This window comes from Ctenopharyngodon idella, chromosome 18 (assembly GCF_019924925.1).
Source record: "Ctenopharyngodon idella isolate HZGC_01 chromosome 18, HZGC01, whole genome shotgun sequence".
Lineage (NCBI taxonomy): Eukaryota > Metazoa > Chordata > Actinopteri > Cypriniformes > Xenocyprididae > Ctenopharyngodon > Ctenopharyngodon idella.
In genome coordinates, this window is record NC_067237.1 from 34,373,048 (window position 1) to 34,396,098 (window position 23,051).

At 37.2% G+C, this 23,051-nt stretch overlaps 3 protein-coding genes across 3 annotated transcripts; all 3 read right to left on the reverse strand.

The window, feature by feature from the left end:
* Positions 1-294: 294 nt before the first annotated feature.
* Positions 295-4,476, reverse strand: LOC127500316 (extracellular calcium-sensing receptor). The gene is made up of 6 exons (XM_051871416.1): positions 4,328-4,476; positions 3,883-4,171; positions 3,049-3,804; positions 2,684-2,911; positions 2,402-2,525; positions 295-2,246 (listed from the first exon to the last, which is right to left on the reverse strand). The coding sequence occupies exons 1-6, from the start codon at positions 4,459-4,461 to the stop codon at positions 1,336-1,338; spliced, it is 2,442 nt and encodes an 813-aa protein (XP_051727376.1). The 5' UTR covers positions 4,462-4,476; the 3' UTR covers positions 295-1,335.
* An 11,039-nt stretch (positions 4,477-15,515) lies between these two features.
* LOC127499611 (extracellular calcium-sensing receptor-like) lies at positions 15,516-17,814 on the reverse strand. Its single transcript, XM_051870002.1, has 3 exons — positions 17,495-17,814; positions 16,516-16,639; positions 15,516-16,429 (listed from the first exon to the last, which is right to left on the reverse strand). The coding sequence occupies exons 1-3, from the start codon at positions 17,702-17,704 to the stop codon at positions 15,516-15,518; spliced, it is 1,248 nt and encodes a 415-aa protein (XP_051725962.1). The 5' UTR covers positions 17,705-17,814.
* Positions 17,815-18,341: 527 nt separating this feature from the next.
* LOC127500341 (extracellular calcium-sensing receptor-like) lies at positions 18,342-19,807 on the reverse strand. The gene is made up of 2 exons (XM_051871448.1): positions 19,136-19,807; positions 18,342-18,945 (listed from the first exon to the last, which is right to left on the reverse strand). Exons 1-2 carry the CDS (start codon positions 19,342-19,344, stop codon positions 18,558-18,560), a joined length of 597 nt encoding a protein of 198 aa, XP_051727408.1. The 5' UTR covers positions 19,345-19,807; the 3' UTR covers positions 18,342-18,557.
* Positions 19,808-23,051: the final 3,244 nt, after the last annotated feature.

Consider the following 23,051-nt stretch of genomic DNA (forward strand, 5'->3'; position numbering starts at 1 on the left):
CACTTAATTAAACCATGCTTTTAAAGTGTATGCTTTACTTAGAAACATTTAAGTAAATAATACAATAAACATCTACATATTAGAAGTAACATGGCACCTGAACACAGAGACCTCAATACTTGGTACACAATACACAATGAAGATGACATTCGATGGATCTTTTTTGAGTATGAATGTGCCATTTTGAGTAGAAAATGAAAATTTTTCTGTAGTATTTACTTCACCATAAAATCATGTTTTTCAGTGAGAATATTTTTTGGCTTTAACATTTGTATTGTGTGGTAACCATTTTATAAAAGCAATAAGCCCTGTGAAACCGTGGTTTACAGTGAATTTATAACAGCTAAGGGGCGTTGTTAGGCATGACACGGAGTGCCTAAAACCCTGGTGACAGTTGATTGGAAGTGAAAAGATGAGTAAATTATGAGAACATTTTCTGGGTGTACTGTATTTTCTTTTAATACAGAATACAGAATAGCAAAAGACATAGGATTCCTTCTTAAGATTCCTTCTTAAGAAGAAGCCAAGCAAGAGAAACAAAGAAAGGGACAAAATGTGCTACTTTCTGCCAGGACTTTAGTATTTGAAATGAAAAGTTGATTTTTAAAAATGAATAAATGAATAAGAAGTGATGTAAATCTGTTTTGAATTAAGTTGTTTTTCAAATAAAGGTTTCAGAGTCAGTGATATCAAATTGTTTATGTTTTTATTGTACTTACCCTGTAACTACATGAAACAAGAGGGTAACAAACACCACATTAATTTACAGCCCGCAATGTCACACTTACCCTGTAACTTAATAAAACAAGAGGGTAACAAGCACCACTTACCCTGTAAGTACATGGAACAAGAGTATATTTCCCCAGTATTAAAAAATAAATTTGCAATAGTTTTAGTTTTACTTGCCTTGAGACATAGAAGCCCAAACTAAAACAGCTATACTTTTACTATAAAAAAAAATTACTGTAAAAATGCACAGATATGTACCCCGTAATTAAAAAAAAAGAAAAAAGAAAAAAAAGCTTTTATGTATTGGTACACTATTATAACAAAAAGCTACGCAGTGTATGATTTCACTAAATTTCCCCAAAACATAAGATTGTTGCCTATCATAATAGTAGAAGAAGTACCCCTTAGTTCTAAAATACTTGCAGTATAAATAATTTGGTAATTGCCCTGATTGTTACCCCTTTGTTCACCAAACTTTACATATTGTTCCCTTTAACCTACACATATGTACTTTATAGGTACACTATAATTAGCCTACTGAAACGTACGCTGTAAATTTGTTTTAACTTTCTGGGCTGTAATCTTTTTTTTTTTTTTTTTTTTTTTTTAAGACTTATGTGGAATCTTTCCAATCATGTGTTGCTTTGTATTTTGTTCAGGCTTGAACAGAAGGATATAACATTTTGGTACAAATATACATAATAATAAACCAAAGCTTGAGGCTAAAATGGCAAATATCTCCACAGCTACAGTAAATTTTCCAGGAGAACTGACATATGAAGGGATAAATGTGATCCATACAGCACAGAATATGAGCATACTGAATGTGATGAACTTGGCTTCATTGAACTTATCAGGCAGCTTGCGTGCCAGAAAAGCCAAAATAAAACACAAGACAGCCAGAAGGCCAATATAACCCAGTACAGCAGAGAAACCAATAATAGAACCCAGACTGCACTCAAGAATTATATTTTCCTTATAATATTTCATATTTTTGTAGGGAAATGGAGGAGATAATGTTAGCCAAAGTACACAGATAAGAACCTGTATAAGTGTAAAGACAAGAACACTGAGTCGTTGTTGTGCAGGCCCAAACCATTTCATGACATTACTTCCAGGAAGTGTAGCCCTGAAGGCCATTAACACCACTACTGTTTTCCCAAGAACACAGGAGATGCAGAGGACAAAAGTGATTCCAAATGCTGTGTGACGCAACATACAGGACCACTCAGTGGGCCGACCAATGAAAGTAAGTGAACAGAGGAAACACAGAGTCAATGAGAAGAGCAGCAGGAAGCTCAGCTCTGAGTTGTTGGCTTTTACAATGGGTGTGTCTTTCTTGCAGTAAAACAAGATGGCCACCAGCACAGTTAATCCTACTCCAAACAGTGAGAAAAAGACTAGCACTATACCCATAAGTTCTGTGAATGACAGAAACTCTACAGCTTTTAACACACATTTATTTTTCTCAGCATTAGACCAGTATTCCCCTGGACACTGCTTGCAGTTATTTGAATCTGGAAAGGAAGTTGTGTTTACTATATTTAGAGATGAAAAGAAAGTTATTTATGAACTCCTTTGATAATAAACTGCATCCTGAAGAGTAGAAGAAGAACACAAAAATAGCAACTAGCCAATTTTCTTTGAAAGTGTGAGATTGGCTGAAAATTACCTGTCTCGTTACTGATTTCTCCTTCTGCACATGGAATACAGTCATAACAGCAGACAGGTCTTCCTTTCTGTGCAGCCTTCCTAGTGCCTGGAGGACAGCTCTCACTGCACACAGATTTTGGCTTCTGCATTGAAAAGTACATCATACATACAGTTTCAATGCCAGTTAATGTCATGACGTCATTGTCCCTTTCCTCTTAAGGAAATGATGCAGTCCATGATTTTATTGTTTTAATGATCCATGCCACATCAGCTTCATTCAGTTCAACATATTACTATTTACCTCCAGCTGTCCTCCAGCCCAGATTATGTTTTTAGTGTTAACTACAAAGCGCTGACCAGGGGGCAATGATGCATCATAGTATCCCACTGGTTTAAAATGGATTGATCCATCTGAGTCCTGCTGCCAGTTCACAACTTCATATTGAGCTACTGTGGCACCAGTGCTGTCAAACCACACATGATCACCAAACTTTACAGTGAAATTTACATTTTTCAGAGCTTCAACCACCTAATGAAAATATATAAACATTTAGGTATTTTAACACATTGTTAAACAGAAAGGATTACCCTCTTTCTCACCAAATCTCTCTCTTTTTTTTTTTTTTTTTTTTTTAATTAATTAATTTATTTATTTAATTTGTTTACCTGCTGTGGTTGTATTTTCAGACTTTTCTCACAACCTTCATGTTCTTTGCATTTGAGTAGACTATGTAGTGAATGAGCCACAGCATAAACTGCTTTGTAGACATTGCTTGCATACCTTTGCTCAGACACATCTTCATTGTAATTTTTCAGCACAAGTAGATCCTTATATCTGCTGCAATTTAAATTGTCTTGAGGAGAATTCCCCTCAGTCTGTGAGCATGGAAAAGCTGTGTCCCAGAATGCTTTTATAACATAATCTGAAAACCCTTCAGTATTGATTTTTCTCACTGCAAACCCCAGTGACCCTCCCAGAACATGAAAACTGTTTGGTGTGATCAAACTCTTTGCAGTTGTCCATGCTTCCACACCAATTACTTGGAGGCCTGTAATGTTTTGTATACTTAATTGCTCAAGTAGATTAACCATCTCAACACGGGAAAGAAATGCAACAACCACTTTTGTGGTGCTTCTTTTCATAGTGTCTACCACTTTCTGGAGTTTTTCAGGCTCTGTTCGGTAGAATTTTACAGAGTACTCCACACAAATCCCCTCTTCTTGGGCCGTTTTAAGAAATATGGCCATTCCATTGTTTCCATAGTCATTGTCACTGTTCACAGCTCCCACCCAAGACCAGCCAAAGTATTTGACTATGTGTGCAAGAGCTCTGCTCTGGTGGTAATCACTAGCAATAGTCCTGAAGAAAGAGGGGTAATCTTTCCTATTGCTGAGACATTCACATGTGGCTGAGTGACTTATCTGAAATAAGCAGAGGAAACAGTGAAACAGTCATCAGCATAGTAATTATGTCAAGCATTTAAAGTTTTTGCTCCTTACCACTGGGATTTTAAAAGGTCCTGTAGTTCTGGACAGAATCACTGTGGCAGAAGACTCAGTTTCTCCTATTATAGCATGTATAGGTGACTGTCCACTGCATCTGTCCCCTCCTGCAAACTCCTGACCATTCATCAATGCCATAGTTGCACTCATAGAAGACATTCGTGAACCACAGCTATCATAGATTTTGTAACCAATAGAAACATTTGGGAGCAAACTTTTACTTCTGTTAATCTCCTCAATGGCAAAGATCATGATTTGAGCCATCCGGAAATCTCTTAGATTCACACTGTCATAATATTCCATATGTTAGGTAGTTTGAGTTTATAAATTCAAAATACATGATTTTATATTCTGCAATACATTTTAAATATATTAAAAGTCATTTGATATTGAAAACTTTATCTGCTAAAATATTTATCAAATAGTTTTCGAAGTTACCAACCTGGAGCATGATAGAAGCTGAGGTTTTTCTATAAAGTCAAATGAAGGTAATATTTCTATACTGCGGATTGAAAAAAGTCCTCCAATTGTTACGTCTCCATCCTTGAAAAGCAGTGCATACTTAGGGTCTCCCATATTTTGACAAAGAGTGTTTTCTGCCTTTGTATAAGGTCTCTGACAAAGCAGAAGTGCAGAAAGAAAGACAAGCAGCATCCTAGAGATTGAACTCCACTGCGACTGCCAAATGCAAATGACCTGATACAGTATATGCACTTTTATGAACATGATTAATATGGATGAATGATTTGGAGTGTAACCAATGACCTCACAGGGCAGAACAGGAGTCAGGCCAAGTAGGAGTAGAATATAATGGAAAACAGCTAATTTGATGGTCTGATATATATATATATATATATATATATATATATATATATATATATATATATTAGGGGTGTCGCAATATACCGGTAATGACGATAATCATGATATTCAAAGCATGAAATATCGACATTGTGTTAATTTAGGGTGTGACAATATACCGGTATTGGCGATAACCACAATATTTAAAATGAATAGGACTCTTATGATATCATGACATGTTCCAGCGCCAGTACCTGGTTGACCTCTCAGGTGGCAGTATTGCACTTTAACGCTGACACCTGTCAAACAAGAAGAAGACACAGCGCACACAGCTATTCCCATAGACATTATAATAAATGACTATTCCGAGAAGAACCATGTCGTCCGAGCAGGAGAGCGAGAGGCTCTGTCCACACCCAAATAAAGTAAGCTTGACAGTATGGGAGTTTTTCGGCTTCAAAGAAAACACTCTGCAGAATTTGCCTGGCTACATCAGTGCGAAGGGTGGCAACACCACCACACCTCCGTGTATATCACCCTGCAGATTGTGTCATTTTACAGAGATTAATTTGCAATTATTTTACTAGTCATGGAATGGGAAATGTTAGGCTATATTAACCTGTTAACAGCGATTTTCTGTGTTCATGTATTTAAATAAAGGGTAATTCTTTTAATAAGTACCGCGTTTTCTTTACTCGTCTTATCGTGATGTAGCTATGCATGCAGTTATATGCCCTCAAAATTCAAGATACACGGGAATTTTTGCCCTGACGATTTTTTGTCATTAACTTATATCATATGATATGATGTACAATATCACATGAGCAAGAGTGTAGTGCAAAAGACAGATCAATAAAGACGGTCACTTGCTTCCTTCCTTCCTGAATGAGTCATTTGAACAAATCGATTGAATGAATGAATGAATGAATGAATGAGCTCACTCATTAAGACAGTGACTTGCTGCCACCTACTGGCAGTTTATTTTCATATTTAAATTACATTTTAATTAAAAAGTTACAGTTAGAAATAATTCCATATTTGAATATTGAATTAAATTTATGTAGACAAATTGTAAATGCTGTGTAATATATTAATGCCACTTCTCATTCTGTGTCACCTCTGTATTGCAAAGATGGATTTTGTTGATAATGATTTTTTGATTGGTAACAGCCCTAATGTATAGGCTACAAGGCTAGTATTAAATTTTATTTTTTCAGTTCTTAAAAAGGTCTTAAAAAGCCTTAAATTTGACTTAAAAAATGTGCAGCAACCCTGAAAAAGAAAAACAAAATAAACAAAGTAAAAATTAATTTGACTGATATATGTTTTCCCACCAAGGATTTTATAGATATTGCGATATATCGATATCGTGAATTCTTTTGGCCACAATAACCATGGTGTGAAAAATCTAATATTGTGACAGCCCTAATATATATTTTGGGTTAAATTTTATACACACAATATGTTTAAGAGAAAGTGTATTTATAGATACTTGACATTTGTCACTGTTTTAATGACCTTTTAATTGCTGCCTGTTACCTGTGGTTTGACAAAATAATGTTTAGTCACACTTTATATTAGGTGACCTTAACTAAAATGTACTTAAAGGGGTGGTTCATTGCAATTTTACTTTTCTAACTTTAGTTAGTGTGTAATGTTGCTGTTAAAGCATAAACAACGTCTGCAAAGTTAGGATGCTCAAAGTTCAATGCAAAGGGAGATACTTTCTTTTAAAGAATTCTCTGTTTAAGGACTACAACAAACGGCTGGTAGGGATTACAACGAGCTTCTTCCCAGGCTGGTGACATCACTAACCCTAAAATTTACATAAACCCTGCCCCCGAGAACATGCAACAATGGGGTGAGGCCATGTTATTGCAATACTGTACGTAACACAAATGCAATAGCATGTCATAAAAGCAAGATGACAATATGACAAATTATAACCGTAATTAACGGTCTTCGCTTGGGGTGTACACTCAGGGTCTTTGGGTCTTTGGGGTCTCCAGAGACCCCAGGCAACAAAATATAATTTTGTAACAAAACAATTTTTTTTATTTTTTTATTATTATTATTATTTTTTTTTTAAACAAATGTAATTTTACTCTGTTTATTAATGTTTTTACTCCACATTTGTGCAGTTTTTGGAGGATTTATCATATCTTTTAAATTTAAATAAATAAATTAAAAAATAAATAAATAGGTTTTTATACAACAACATCTTTTTTATGTAAAATTCACTTTATGAAAGGCCCACATTTCTAACTTTTATTCATGGGGATAACATGGATAATTTGACATGGTTTAGTGTAAGATTTTTGCCCATCTTTTGGAAAATGCAGTTTTAAAAGTAAAAAAATTATCACTTTATGCAGTAGATGGCTGCAGAGCTCCACTATTTGCTATTTGACTAACTGAAAGACATCTTTTCACACTTTTTATTTTTTATTTTTTTTCCAGTTGGATTCATATCTAAATATTATGAAATCACAATTATAACAATAAAAATTACCTTTTGTCAAAGTTTAGCATTTTTTGTACTGAAAAAAAAAAAGTTTTTCAATAATGTTGCATTATGATTAGAATCAAACCGGAACAAGATGTTACAAAGAGAAAAATTGGAGTCTTTAGAGTTTATTTCAATCATCTGTTTTTCATATAATTCTACAAATTGAATCTACACTTCAGTTACTAACTGTAACAGAACAAAAATTATCAGAAATGAACAGTTATATTACATATTGAGTACAAATACACAACATGAACATCAAAATGCAATGAACTGAACAGCAATAACAAATGAGCAAATAAAGCACATGGATTCTGTGTGTGTGTGTGTGTGTGTGTGTGTGTGTGTGTGTGTGTGTGCGTGAGCATGATCATTTTGCATTGTGGATGATTTTTGCATTGTTGGAAGTGTGCCACTTCATTTCTGTCTGTCTGTCTGTGTGTTCTGCTTTGTTTCTGATTTTGAGGACAAATTTTGTCCGTTTTCTAAGCGGGGTCTCATCATAATGTAACATTATTGCAAAACTTGCTAAACTTTGACAAAGTAATTTTTATTGTTATAATTGTGATTTCATAATATTTAGATATGAATCCAACTGAAAAAAAAAGGGAAAAAAACAAGTTCTGCAGCCATCTACTGGTAAAAGTAGAAAACTGGTAAAACATACTCGGTTACTAACCTAACCTTGGTTCCCTTAGATACGGAACGAGTACTGCGTCGTTTGTCTTATTATACATAAGACAAGACGCATATGGGGAAAACTCATTTTTTCTCAGATTCTGAAGCCTTTATTCAATCCACAGTGTAACTGCACAGCCATTGGTTCGTGGAGTTAAAGTAAACGAACCAATGACGGCGCGGCAGGGCCACTCGAGCCAATGGTGAGTGAGCCCGCCAAAAGGGGCGGGGTATCGGGCTATATAAGCAACCGTCTCACCATGGCAAATCTATTTAATTCGACTGAAGTGACGGCATGAGGCGTCCCGCCAGTAGCGCGGCAAAGTACGCAGTACTCATTCCGTATCTAAGCGAACCGAGGTTACGTTAGTAACCGAGTACGTTCCCTTGCAATACTACACGAGTACTGCATTGCTCATCTTATTATACATAAGACAAGATGCATATGGGGACAGTTCAATCACGCTGTGCTATGCAGGGGGACGACTGAGCATCAGGGCAGAGCACTTGAAAAAGGGCTTGCGACAGATACCCATAGGACAGGATGGCCCAGACAACGGGGACTGAAACACTGTAGTTATCCTCCCAAGCCCATAAACCAAGGCACCAGTGGGGCCTAGGGTGCATATAGAGGGCACAGAATATAGTTACACCCGGACGTGGTCAGGGTCGTAATGGAAAACCATAAGCTGGACACAGCAGTGAGGCTTATACAGAAAGGACCTGTGTCTGAAGCGCAGGGACATCTAGATTATAAAACCTGACAAATGTGGTTGGTGAGGCCCAGCCGGCTGCCGCACAGATGTCGGCGATGGAAACGCCACAGGACCACACCCACGGGGAGGCCATACCTTTCATGGAATGCGCTCTTACACCTAAAGGGCATTGAATACCTAAGGAGGAGTAAGCGAGTGCTATAGCGTCGACTATCCATCTGGAAAGCCTGGGCTACGTGACAGGAAGACCTTTTGTGCAGCCACCGAAGCAGACAAAAAGCTGTTCCGCCTGACGAAAAGAGGCAGAACGGTCAATGTAAGTCCTCAGGACCCTGACAGGACAAAGTAGGTTCAACTCCTGTTGACCCTGAGAAGGAAGAAGAGCGGAGAGAACGACCATCTGCACCCTAAAGGTAAAGGGGGTAGAGATAGGACTTTCGGGACATATCCCTTCAAGAAGTGAACAACAAGGTTGTTTCTCCCCATCGACTGCCCCGCTATAAGAGCATGAGAGGCTGCACCATGAGATAGCTGCGACATAGACCTTAAGGGTAGAGGGAGTATGGCCTCTATCCATTAAGTCTTGAAGAAAGGACGATATCTAGGATATGTCACAAGTCAATGGGTCCTTGCCCTGGGCTGTACACCAGGCGGCAAAGACGGCCCATTTAAGAGAGTAGAGACGTCTTGTAGACGGAGCTCTAGCTTGTGAGATAGTGTTTAAGACATTCTCTGGGAGGCTTGCAGGCTCCCATTGAGAAACCACACATGAAGGTTCCACAGCTCGGGTCTGGGGTGCCATATCGTCCCTCTCGCTTGAGAGAGGAGGTCCCGTCTCAGAAGAATTGACCATGGCTCCATGGGCGATAGCTGAGATAGCTCAGAGAACCATGGTTGGGTCCTCCACAGAGGAGCCACCAGGAGGACTTTGTGCGCACCCTCCCTGATTCGTCTGATTACTTGGGGAATCAGCGCAATCGGGAGAAAAGCATAAAGGAGGAGGCTGGGCAAGTCATGGGCCAGCGCATCCCTGGCTTTTGAGAAACATGTTGGGCAGTGATGATTGTCTTCTGAGGCAAAGAGGTCGACCTCTGCCCTCCTGAAGACATCCCAAATTTTCTGAACTATGCGGGGGTGGAGTGACCATTCCTCTGAGGGAAGGTTGCTCCGGGACAACATGTCCGCCCCTGTGTTCAGTACGCCCTGCCTATGTGCTGCCCTCAATGAGAGCAGATTGCACTGGGCAGTAGGATGGTTTTCGCTAGAGAGAAGAGGGGCTTTGAAGAGAGCCCGCCCTGGTGATTTATGAAGGACACCACCGTCATGCTGTCTGACCTGACTAAGACGTGGTGTCCCACCAGGAGAAGAAGGAAGGCCTAAAGAGCTCGATATACCAATATACTTGATATATGTAGCTCGCTTTCAGGGCCGTTCCAAGCGCCAAAGGCCAGACGGCTGTCGCACAGAGCTCCCCAACTCATCTTGGCGGCATCTGTGAAGATGACCTTCCTCTTGTCTATCGCCCCAATTGCCACGCCCTGCTCGAACCAGCAGGGATTCGTCCAAGGGGCCAGGGTTGCGATGCATGCCTGGTTAACCTTGAGCGAGCAACGACCATGTTGCCAGGCTTGGGGCGGGACCGGTGGTTTCAGCCAGAACTGCAGAGGGCACAAATGAAGCAAGCCCAGCTGCAGAGCCGGAGATGCCAAAATCATTATATCTAGCATCTTCTGAAATGCTCTGAGTGGCAGAAAACAAACACCAGAGAAATCTGCTTTCTCAGAATTAAAGGGTTAGTTCACCCAAAAATTCAAATAATGTCATTTATTACTCACCCTCATGGCGTTCCATACCCGTAAGACCTTCGTTAATCTTCGGAACACAAATTAAGATATTTTTGATTAAATCCGATGGCTCAATGAGGCCTCCATAGCCAGCAATGACATTTCCTCTCTGAAGATCCATTAATGTACTAAAAACATATTTAAATCAGTTCATGTGAGTACAGTGGTTCAATATTAATATTATAAAGCGACGAGAATATTTTTGGTGCGCCAAAAAAAAAACAAAAAAACACTTATATAGTGATGGCCGATTTCAAAACACTGCGTCAGGAAGCTTTGGAGCATTATGAATCAATGTATCGAATCAGCAGTTCGGAGCACCAAAGTCACGTGATTTCAGAAGTTTGGCGGTTTGACTCGTGATCAGAATCATGATTTGACTTGCTGATTCACTCCCTTAATGAACGCGACTTGCGGGGGCGGGGCCGGCAAGCGAAGCGCTCAGAAGTTCGGCATTTAATAACAAACACCAGAGAAATATGTTCTTTCAGAGTTAATATATTCCAAGAGTCTCACCTGAGTCAGGGGAGAGCGTCATGTCATATACAGCTGAGCACTGTCAGCACTGAGCTCGCTCTCACGCCTTTCTCAATGAACGTGACTTGTGGGGATGTGGGCGGCAAGCAACACGCTCAGACATTCAGCATTTTGCAACAAACAATGGAAAATGCGCTCTTTTAGGGTGAATATATATACCATGAGTCTCACCTGAGTCAGGGAAGAATAGTATTCTAAAGTGTTACCGTTTGTGCAGCAGGTAGATTCTTCAACCAGAAGAGGCATATTCTTTCTAATCCTTTTAAATGTAGGCATCTGTGTTTTCCCTTCTCCAGAATGTAAGCTGATGGCTGCTATCAGTGGGAGGCTGGTCGGATAAAAATTCCCCTTTTTTGTAGCAATCTTCCAGTTAAAAATTTTGTTGGTGCCAAGATTTGTCATTTGGGTACTGTGCTGATTTGCTGTAGTTAAAATTAGGAGATAAAATAAAAAAGCAATAGAGCAAAGCACGGATCTGTAAGCAAGAGCGTCCAAACAGTAGCGAAGCAGGAAGTGGACCCGCTCTGTCATCTGGCAGCTCGACAATGCACAAGCACACGGCATACTAGAGGAGTGGGAGATCCATTGGCACTCACCCTGCGGAAGCTCTCCCACTGTAACCCTCAGATCTCCCAAAATGTTAACCACACTCAAGGCTGTGCACACAGGTGGCAGGCTGGGTAACATCAGAGGGGACTCTAGCCTTTACGAGAAACACAACCGCCGTGTCGATATGGACATGTTCTCACAATGGAAACATAAACCATCCACGATCGCCGTCTCAACATGCTTATGGCCCTAACGTGAGACAGAGATTGTGGCCATCAGATTAGAGCAGGAAATGACCGCATCCGGGTTTGCATGGACGGAGAGGCATCTTTAAAAAGACGCTTGCCATCTGCTTGCTCTTTTAGGGAAACTGTTCTATTATGCTGAAGCACCGAGCTGGGAATCGCTGCACTTATCTGTGCAGTACACCGGTGAAACACCACTAAATGCGCATTAGAACTGTCAGCCCAGAGAGATCCCTTGTTTAGCTCTTTTGTGATTGGAAAGGGCAATTGCTGTGCGTAACCACTTGGCTCAGAAGCAAAAATCTGAATGTGTGAGTTGCCGGCCTGCTTATATACCCATTTATCCGCATAGGAGTGGCTCGGCATGCAAATGTCAATCGCCAATTTTCATTGGCCGTTTTCTACTACTCAGAGGTGATTGGGGCCCCCAAGTATGACCCCTAATGTCATCACTTATGGGATTAAATTCCCGCCAATAGTATTGTGGTCACGGATCAAAAAAGTAATAAATGTGAATCAAAAATTTAAAAACACGTAAAAATATATAGCACAAACTTAAAAAATAATGCAAAATGATCATAATGGCAAATAACGTGGTCACAGATCAAAATATAATAAGCGTGAATCGAAAAATTAAAAGTGAATTTAAAAAAAACAAGCATGAATCAAAACTTTAAACACATTAAAAATTATATTGCACAAATCTTAAACTTGTGTTTATGTGTTCTTAAAAGTTGTTTTCCTTGCTTTTATTACTCTATACTTTGTGCTCTTACATTTTCTGCTCATATTTTACTCTTTTGCACGCTTGTACTGTTTTTCTCTTTGCTCTTCTTCCCACCTTCCGCTCTTGCTTTTCCAAATGTTGCAGTTTGAGTTTCATGTAAATTAGGGCGGGCTTAAGCGTCACCATTGGTCCACTAGTTCTAGATTGACAGCTCCTCCACTAGCCAATCAATCGAAGAGAGGGAGATGACATCACTTCAATGCGACTCATGGCTACTGATGCTCATGCTCATACAGGGGAAGATAACAGTTTAATTTGAAACTTTATAAGGACTTTCAAGCTGTAAAGTTATCTGAACTATGGACAAATAATTCCTCTTTTTGAGATACATGAGATATTCTTTTTATTGTGCAGTCTTGTTATGATTGTTAATCTTTATGTTCATAATATATTGTATTTGGCTCATGATGCTAATATGCTAAGGCTACTGTAGCTAATATACTTCTTAATTGTTGTTGTTAAACGATCATAGGTAACCTGGTAAATTAATTCTAAGACTGAATGTATCATTTCTGCATTGACTACGGTAGTGTTACAGAGGAGTTACATAAACCAGGTGGATTTGATATGCAGTGATTTATTCACACACTTATTTTGTTTATTTACATAGCTACATAATTGCACAATACTATAAGATTTATGTTTTAAATATAGCTTTAAAAACTAAATTATAGATCAGAGATAGGCAACATCAGTTCTGGAGTGCCGCTGTCCTGCAGAGTTTAGCTCCAACCCAGATTAAAAAAAAAAAAAAAACACCTGTCTGTAGTATTAATAATCCTGAAGACACTGATTAGCTGGTTCAGGTGTGTTTGATTAGGGTTGAAGTTAAACTCTGCACTCCAGGACCGACATTGCCCATCCATGTTGTAAAATATGAATTTAAATGGCCAGCGACTGTCTTTATGAGTGAGTCATTCATTCAAATGTCTCGTTCAAATCGGGAATTCATTAACGAAACACTGCTGTGTTGTTTAGAGACGAGCGACACTGTTCTGTTGTGGCTTTGTTTGATACTCCTTTCATCAAAATAGTGCAAAACACACTGAAAATTAACTTATTGCTATATTGATTTATATAACAGCTCAATAAACATTTGCAATCACTCTCTTGCTGGTGTGATAGGCTATTGCTTAGCTTTATAATCTTGGTGCTAAAAACCTTTGTCAATGACATACTATACATGGAAGACAAAAATCTGTAAATCTGTTTACAGGAAAACAATACATGACAAAATATGCAGGCAGTTTACAATTACGAGCAATATACAATGATCTAAACAATTGCAATGGCATATCTTACTTTAACTGTAATTCACGAGCAAATATATTAGTAAGGTTGGCTTCATATGTTAAATTCTCTTGTGCAAAATTCAGGAATTGAAGAGACAACAAGTAAGCATATTATTATTATTGTTCGAATACTAAAAATATCTAACAGTAACATAACAGGTATAGACGAGCTAGGCACACATAAGCATGACGTTGTGAGGCCGCTGCATAGTTGCAGTTGCATTTCGCGGTGCCAGGTTCAGTGGTAGGGGCATTAAAGGTAAATATAACGGCGATGGATCATCAGACAGGCACAACTGTGACAGGTTGTCGTTAGGATGGTGAATTTAACAATAAAAGATTGCCAGGTGGACATATATACCGGTGACAGGTCAAGATATAGGCAAAATACAGCATAATGGTGTCCTGCCACATAAAGATTTTACCCCAGCTCGGAAATTGCCATCTGTGACGGTTATCTTCCCTTGTATGAGCATGAGCATCAGTAGCCATGAGTCGCATTGAAGTGATGTCATCTCCCTCTCTTCGATTGATTGGCTAGAGGAGGAGCTGTCAATGAACCAGTGGACCAATGGTGACGCTTAAGCCCGGCCTAATTTATATGAAACTCAAACTGCAACATTTGGAAAAGCAAGAGCGGAAGGTGGAAAGAAGAGCAAAGAGAACAACAGCACAAGTGTACAAAAGAGTAAAATATGAGCAGAAAATGTAAGAGAGCACAAAGTACAGAGTAATAAAAGCAAGGAAAACAACTTTTCAGAACACATAAACACAAGTTTAAGATTTGTGTAATATAATTTTGAATGTGTTTAATGTTTTGATTGATGCTTGTTATTTTTTTAAATGCGCTTTTAATTTTTCAATTCACGCTTATTTTATTTTTATCCGTGACCACGTTTTTTGCTATTTTGATCATTTTTCATTATTTGTTTCAGTTTGTGCTATGTATTTTTACCTGTGTTTTTACATGTGTTTTTTGATTCATGCGTATTATTTTTTGATCCGTGACTGCAACACTATTGGCGGGAATTTAATCCCATAGTCACTCAACATAAGGTCAAACGTGACAGACAGAAAGGGAACTGAGATCCCACAGTGTGATATGGCTCACAGCTAGGATCATGTTTGTACAGTCTGACAAGCAACAATCGCAGAGGACTGTTATAAATCGTTATAAATACAATACAATGTTATAAATACAATGTGCACCCAGCTTAAAATGTTTGACAGATTCAAAGGAACCAAGTTGATAAGAAGATTAATTTGTGAACTGGATATCAGTGTCAATTATCCACATAGTATAAAAGTATTAATTTTCTCTTTGAAATGTAGTTAAGATTAAGGGTTAGGGTTAGGCATTATAGATTTGTCACCATTTTAACAATGCATCCATAAATAAAATAATTTTATATACAATTTAATAATATGAATATAATTTTATAGTATAATATAGTATAACCTCAGAAATGATGCATGTTGAATTTGTCTAAGATCGTATGTATAGGGTGTTAATGTATGCATATTTTTTGTTTAATTTAAAAGTCTGTGTTGTATCAGTTTATATGTAAATATTTTTGTGAATTTAATAAATCAGTAACAACTTTTTCTTTTGTCTTTGAGTGAACAATTAAAAAAACATTGCAATGTTAATAAAGACATGATAGTTTATTTCTCAGCAGGACTTAGATGTTGTTTTCCCCATCATATTTTGCTTTGTATTTTGTTCAGGCTTAAACAGGATGACATAACATTTAGGTGCAAATATGCAGAATAGTAAACTGAAGCTTGAGGCTAAAATGGCAAATATCTCCACAGCTACAGTGAATTTTCCAGGAGAACTGACATAAGCTGGAATAAATGTGATCCATACAGCACAGAATATGAGCATACTGAATGTGATGAATTTGGCTTCATTGAAGTTATCAGGCAGTGTGCGTGCCAGAAAAGCTAGAATGAAGCACAAAACAGCCAGTAGGCCAATATAACCCATCACAGCCCAGAATCCTATAGCAGAACCCAGGCTGCACTCAAGAATGATAGTTTCCTTATAATATGTCATATTTTTGTGAGGAAATGGAGGTGATATTGTTATCCAAAGCACACAGATAAGAACCTGTATAAGTGTAAAGGCAAGAACACAGAGTCGCTGTTGTGAAGGCCCAAACCATTTCATGACGTTACTTCCTGGAAGTGTAGCCTTGAAGGCCATTAACACCACTATTGTTTTCCCAAGAACACAGGAGATACAGAGGACAAAAGTGATCCCAAACGCTGTGTGACGCAACATACAGGACCACTCAGTGGGCCGTCCAATGAAAGTAAGTGAACAGAGGAAACACAAAGTCAATGAAAAGAGCAGCAAGAAGCTCAGCTCTGAGTTGTTGGCTTTTACTATGGGGGTGTCCTTTTTGCTGTAAAACAGGATGGCCACCATCGCAGTTAATCCTACTCCAAACATTGAGAAAAAGACTAGCACTATACCCATTACTTCTGTGAATGACAGAAACTCTACAGTTTTTAAGACACATTTATTTTTCTCAGCATTAGGCCAGTATTCCCTTGGACACCACTTGCAGTTATTTGAATCTGGAAAAGGAAGTTGTAATCACTAGTCAGAAATAACAGGAGCAACTAAGCAATTTTCTTTGAAGCTGAGGTGGACTGAAGATTACCTGTCTCATTGCTGATTTCTCCTTCTGCACATGGAATACAGTCATAACAGCAGACAGGTCTTCCTTTCTGTGCAGCCTTCCTAGTGCCTGGAGGACAGCTCTCACTGCACACAGACCTTGGCTTCTGCATTAAAAAAAATGTTCTATGATATTTTATATTTAAACTGAATCTGAAAAATATTTATTATGTATACTTTGAATCATAAATTATGATAATGTATTGTGAATGCTGTGGAAGTGATATTATAGAAGCATTTTTTTTTTTTTTAGTCTGCTTAGCATTTTACTGTCACTTTGTTTGTGTGCATCTTGAGACAAAACAATGGCACTGACATACATTAAGATATGCTTAATTAAAATTAAAATAGCTCAAACATTTTAGTCTGGGATTAGGCTTAAGCCTTGTCTGTGAAACCAGGGGACAGTGTAATAAAAAACTTATTGCCATATTTACATTGCCAGTAAGTGTCATAAATTTGACATAAGAAAAATGTTTAACCCTGTCTATCAGTAATTAATGCAATATTCTTTTTCATATTGTTTCGGCAACATTTTACAATAAGCTTTGCATTAGTTAAAGCATTATGTACCTTCATTAATACATTTTTTTAATCATTTTAAGTAAAGTTAAAATTAAGTTTAGTTAATGCATTATGAACAAACATGAATAAACAATAAATGCTAAAAACCTATTGACAGATGTGATGCCTAAGGGCAAGTTAATGCAGGTTAACTTCTTTCAAACCAAATTACATACTCAAATTTGAGGAGTTTGTGTGGTGGAACCATTTTATCTGTCCTAAACTTTCAATAAGTGCAGAGCTTTGAGAATAGGGTTTTATTATAGATTTATCCATATAATTGTATCCTTCATGCCTTTCATAAAGGTCAATACAAGTATTTCCTTTTTTTAGTTTTTCTTATTATATTTCCTTAGTTTAAACAAACCCTGTTGGACAAACAGTTTACTTGCATTTACCTCTAACTGTCCTCCAGCCCAGATTATGTTTTCAGTGTTAAGCACAAAGCGCTGGTCAGGTGGCAGTGAGGCATCATAGTATCCCACTGATTTAAACTGTATTGATCCATCTGAGTCCTGCTGCCAATTGACAACGTCATATTGGGCTACTGCGCCACCAGTGCTGTCAAACCACACATCATCTCCAGTCTTTATGGTGAAATTTACCATTTTCAAAGCCTCAACAAGCTAGCGAAAAAAAGGCAATGATATTATCAATGAGACATTTTAATATAATGTTTAATATAATATATTTTTCCATTTTTATTCAACTGTCTTTTAATCTTTTACCTGCTGTGGTTGTATTGCCAGGCCTTTTTCACAACCTACTTGTTCTTTGCACTTAAGTAGACCATGTAGTGAATGAGCCACAGCATAAACTGCTTTGTAGACGTAGCTTGCATATCTTTGTTCCGGCACATCTTCATTGTAATTTTTTAGCAAAAGTAGCTCTTCATATCTGCTGCAACTTAAGGCATATTGAGAATAATTCCCCTTACTCTGTGAGCATGGAAAAGCTGTTTTCCAAAATTCTTTTATGACATAATCTGAAAACCCTTCAATATCAATTTTTCTCACTGCAAACCCCAGCGACCCTCCAAGCACATGGAAACTGTTTGGAGTGATCAAACTCTTTACAGTTATCCATGACTTCACACCAATCATTTGGAGGCCTGTAATGTTCTGAATACTTAACTGATCGATAAGTAAGCCCATCTCAGGAAGTGAAACAAATGCAACAATCACTTTTGCAGTGCTTTTTTTAATTGTGTCTACCACTTTCTGAAGTTTTTCTGGCTCCGTTCGGTAGAATTTTACAGAGTACTCCACACAAACCCCCTCCTCCTGGGCTATTTTCAGAAATATGGCCATTCCATTGTTTCCATAGTCATTGTCACTATTCACAGCTCCCACCCAGGACCAGCCTAAGTGCTTGACTATGTATGCAAGTGCTGTGCTCTGGTGGTAATCACTAGCAATAGTCCTGAAGAATGAGGGGTAATCTTTCCTGTTACTGAGGCATTCACATGAAGCAGAGTGACTTATCTGAAAAAGAAAGCACAGGAAGCAGTGATACAGTCATCTGTGATTGAGTTAAACATCTAGCATTATTGCTCTTTACCACTGGAATCTTAAAAGGTCCTGTAGTTCTAGACAGAATCACTGTTGCAGAAGACTCAGATTCGCCTATGATGGCATGTAAAGGAGACTGTCCATTGCATCTGTGTCCTGGTTCAAACTCCGGGTCATTCAACAGTCCCATAGTTGCACTCACGGTAGACAGTCTTGACCCACATGTATCATATATTCGATAACCAATAGAAACATTTGGGAGCAAACTTTTACTTCTGTTAATCTCCTCAATGGCAAAGACCATGATTTGTGCCAGTCGAAAATCTCTCAGATACACACTGTGAAATTAAACATTAAATGGTGCAAAAACTGCTTGAAACACCATATTATGCTTGAAACACCATATTATTAATAAGTTGCTATAAAATGAATGAAATAATGCATTTAAATTTAAATTTTAAATGTGTTTTTTTTTTTTTTTTTTGCTTTAAATACATTATCTTCTCTAATGTTTCCAATATAACAAACCTGGTGCATGATAGCAGCTGTGGTTTTTGTTTAAACTCAAATGAAGGTAATGTTTCTATGCTGTGGACTGGAAAAAGTGCTCCAATTGTTATGTCTCCATCCTTGGAAAGCAGCGGATACTGAGGATCTCCCATTATTCGGCAAACAGTGTTTCCTGCCTTTGTATGAAGTTGATGGAATAGCAGGAGTGTGTAAAGAAAGAGAAGCATCACAAAAAATGTTGTTCAACTGTGAATGCCAAATACAAATGACTTGATACACTATTTGCACTTTTATATACATAATTAGCATGGATGAAGGATTAAGAACATAGCCAATAATATCATAAGGCAGGACATGAATCAGGCCAAGAAGGGGTGGAACAAAGTCAAGCTAATTTGTCTGATTTTCTCACATTGTCAGCTGGTAATATATTGTGAAAATTAAAATAGTAGAGATAAGCAAATATTCAGCAAAGCCTTTGGAAATCCTACTCAAATTGTATTTTACATATGTAGCCTGGGATGTGAATTAGTTATGGCACTGGACACAGGATGAATTAAATGGGGATCTTTTATTCCAGACTGCACTTGGAACAGTGCAGCATTAACTATGCAAAGTTTGAGGAATCGGAGTAGGAAAATTAAAGCTTGTACACAGTTGTTAAATAATAAAGTTTGTTTCTCACATCAAAATGAGTCTGTCTTTCTCTCTTTCTCATTCACAATAGTCAGCGATAAACCACAAAACCATCTAACACAGAGAAAGATAGCAAAGTACATTAAAACAAAATGCTTCATTACACATTACATTCTTGAGTATGATTAATACATTTCAAACATTATGAACATCATTCCACAATTTAGCCGCTTATCATTCCACTGTACCACCCATGGTACAAATACCATTCAAAAGAAACCTTGGGAATGCTAATTAAAACAAGTTGATCTTACATAACAGTAAATAAACATACTTGTAAAACTTCAAAAATGAAATTATTCAAACTTACTGGTCATCATCAAACTGGCACATATACACACTAACATGACATATGATGAACTCCTTTCTCTTTGCATACAGTTAAAGAAAGTGAAAGTGACGTGTAGCCAAGTCCCATACACAGAATTTGTGCTCTGCATTTCACCCATCCAAGTGCACACATACAGCAGTGAGTATTGAACACACACAACGTGAACATACACCCAGAGCAGCGGGCAGACATTTTTTTTTTCTGCGGCGCTCAGGGAACAATTGGGGGTTACCCTAGTGAAAAAAAAAAGTATACTTTATTATATTTTAAATATATTCCCATTTTCTATAGTGCATTGCAAATATACTAACAAAAAAATGTACTATCTTTAAATATATAAAAAGTATATTAGCATCATATTTTCACAATACAACTTTTAACACACTTTAAAATAATTGCACTTTAGTATATTTTCTAAAAAATATATTTTAGAAAAATATACTTGAAGTGTAAGTGCAGTTTATTTTTTAAAAGTGTATTTATTTGCACTTTATAAAAATATATTTGAGGTATATTTTAACTGTGTGCTGAAAATGATCATTGTAACAATGCACTGAAAGTATATTTAAAAAATACATTATTTAATATCCTTAAGTTGTAGTGTATTTAAAGTTAAATTTGAGTATATTTTTTAAGTTTACTTATTCATCCTTGGAATTCATTTTATTACTTGTGCTTATTTATTTTAGTATGACTAATGCATTAAAAGCCCGTTTTTTAATATATGCAGTGTAGCCTACAATTTCCAAATATGAGTAAATATGTTTAATAAGTTTACACTGGTAGAATCATTTTACAATCATACACACATATCTATATTAGACTTATCTATATTATATTATCTATATTACTTGTGGTGTATATAACACACCACAAGTAACGTTACATGCGGAAAAAATATGTTGAGTGGTTAAACTTGAGACTTCGGAATTCAAATGTCTCTTCAACTTGGTCTGTGACCAATCAGATTTTGTTGCTCACTGCCTTCAGCCAATCAGAACTGCTGACGTCACGGTCCTCGTCTGAATCCCCCTCAGTCACTCAGGTGAATTATATTGTCGCAATGTATAATTTATTTAATAAAACACTGAAAGCGCAATACATCGCTCAATCTTGGGAATTCTGTCCAGTTCAATCAAGTGATATCACAGATGGCGACGACAACCGGCTAGGAATTTAATGGCCTACGCGATCCTGAAAGAACCGGAGAAAAGTGCTGCTATTTGGAGGTGAGTTGTAGTCTAACGTTACCAGTTAACAAAATTTTTCCCTTTAACAAACGGAGAGCGAGATTTCGGCTTAATATCTCCTTTTTGAGATTGTGTGTGGTGGTTTATGGCACATGTTTGTATGCAGCACCAAAACGCCCCGTTCATATGATTGGTCAAATCGGCCCGTATTCTGTACGATATTAATTCATAAAGTGTGGTATGCTTGACTATGTACCGAAAACAATATCGCCATACCATACTGATACAGTTCCCTGCTGCTAATCCTCATTTACTGTTCAAAAATAGTATTGGTTCAATGTAGGATTCAGACAGACTATTGTAAACGTGAATAAAGAGTTGATCATGCTGTCTGACCTCATATCTTTTGTATATTCTGTTAACAGATGCTGTTCTTCACGAGTTTCTGCAGTCACTGTGTAAGCAGCCATCAGACACAATAATGAGCAGCTCATCAGAAAATGGAATATAATGTGTAATTTATATTTGTGTATAGAGGGTCACCATTGGTCCATTAAGTTTTTTTTCTTTAATAAAACATAGTAAGTTTTGCTGAATCTATGTTAAGTTAAAATAAAAACCATTGGATTTGTTAATGAAATATGTCTCTTCATTAGTGATGTTGTTACATTTTATTTATTTTAATGGCCTTAAAAACAAATGCATTCAACTTTGGGAAAATGTCACCTAAGTAATTTGTTAAATAGTATTTAAATAGTAGCACAATTATACTGTATTGTGTAAGATTATGTAATTCAAAGTACAGTAGTCAACTTTTAAAGTGGATCAAAAAAGTTCAGCAAAGTTGTTCTAAGAAGAAGGTTTTAGGACAACTTTGATTAAAGGTTTTGATCAACTTCAAATGTTGACTATATTATACAAAGTATAAGTAATAACAAAGTGTATTGTTATTGACTGCAAAGTGTGTAATTTTTAGTATTTGGAATAAGCCAAAGGTACTGAGCATACAGTATGTACTATTACCTGTAAAATAATATATTCATTGTATATTGCTTGTATGTTCGGAGAACACTCGTAATTATTTTGTAATGTACTTAAATCACTAATAAAGTGTACTTGTAACACAAATAAAGTGTACTTATAACACAAATAAAAGTATACTTATAACACAAATAAAGTACACTTATAACACAAAGTATATTTATAGCACAAATAAAGTACACTTTAATATCACTAATCAAGCATGTAATTAGTCCCTACACAGGCATATACTTAAAGTGTACTAAGTATACTTGAAGTTGTTCCAATTTAGCACACAAAAGTACACTAAATATGCCCCCCCACCATTTTTCTGTTGGTACTGAGACTCGAACCCACGACATTTGAGACTAGGGTAACAAGTCTGACTCTCTAACCAGTTTTTTTTTTCCTGAGCGACATACACAAAAGTAAAGACTCATAACTCCAAAACTGTAGCGAGGAGAGTCAAAAGGTAGGTATCATTTCAGGTCCATAGCCAGCCTATTGAAAGGGGGGGTTCTTTTTTTCAAAAAGTGGACCTTTTTGCAGTTTTTCTCCTTATTTTGTATTTAATTATGAGGTTCAAATACTTCATTTTGGTGACCTTTTATGCACTAATTTGTGCTGGATTAGCTTGTCTGCTGGTATCTTAACGAGCACGCTTTTTGATGCACCTAAAATATTTACTGCATTGTTG

Coding starts and splice junctions, on each gene's coding strand:
- LOC127500341 (XM_051871448.1), bottom strand. CDS start 19,344: ATGCTTCTCTTTCTTTACACACTCCTGCTATTCCATCAACTTCATACA. Junction 18,946..19,135: donor CAGCTGCTATCATGCACCAG/GTTTGTTATATT, acceptor TTAATTTCACAG/TGTGTATCTGAGAGATTTTC.
- LOC127500316 (XM_051871416.1), bottom strand. CDS start 4,461: ATGGGAGACCCTAAGTATGCACTGCTTTTCAAGGATGGAGACGTAACA. Junction 3,805..3,882: donor GACCTTTTAAAATCCCAGTG/GTAAGGAGCAAA, acceptor TGCTTATTTCAG/ATAAGTCACTCAGCCACATG. Junction 2,247..2,401: donor AGAAATCAGTAACGAGACAG/GTAATTTTCAGC, acceptor CTTCCTTTCCAG/ATTCAAATAACTGCAAGCAG.
- LOC127499611 (XM_051870002.1), bottom strand. CDS start 17,704: ATGGTAAATTTCACCATAAAGACTGGAGATGATGTGTGGTTTGACAGC. Junction 16,640..17,494: donor GGGCTGGAGGACAGTTAGAG/GTAAATGCAAGT, acceptor TTTTTAATGCAG/AAGCCAAGGTCTGTGTGCAG. Junction 16,430..16,515: donor AGAAATCAGCAATGAGACAG/GTAATCTTCAGT, acceptor TTCCTTTTCCAG/ATTCAAATAACTGCAAGTGG.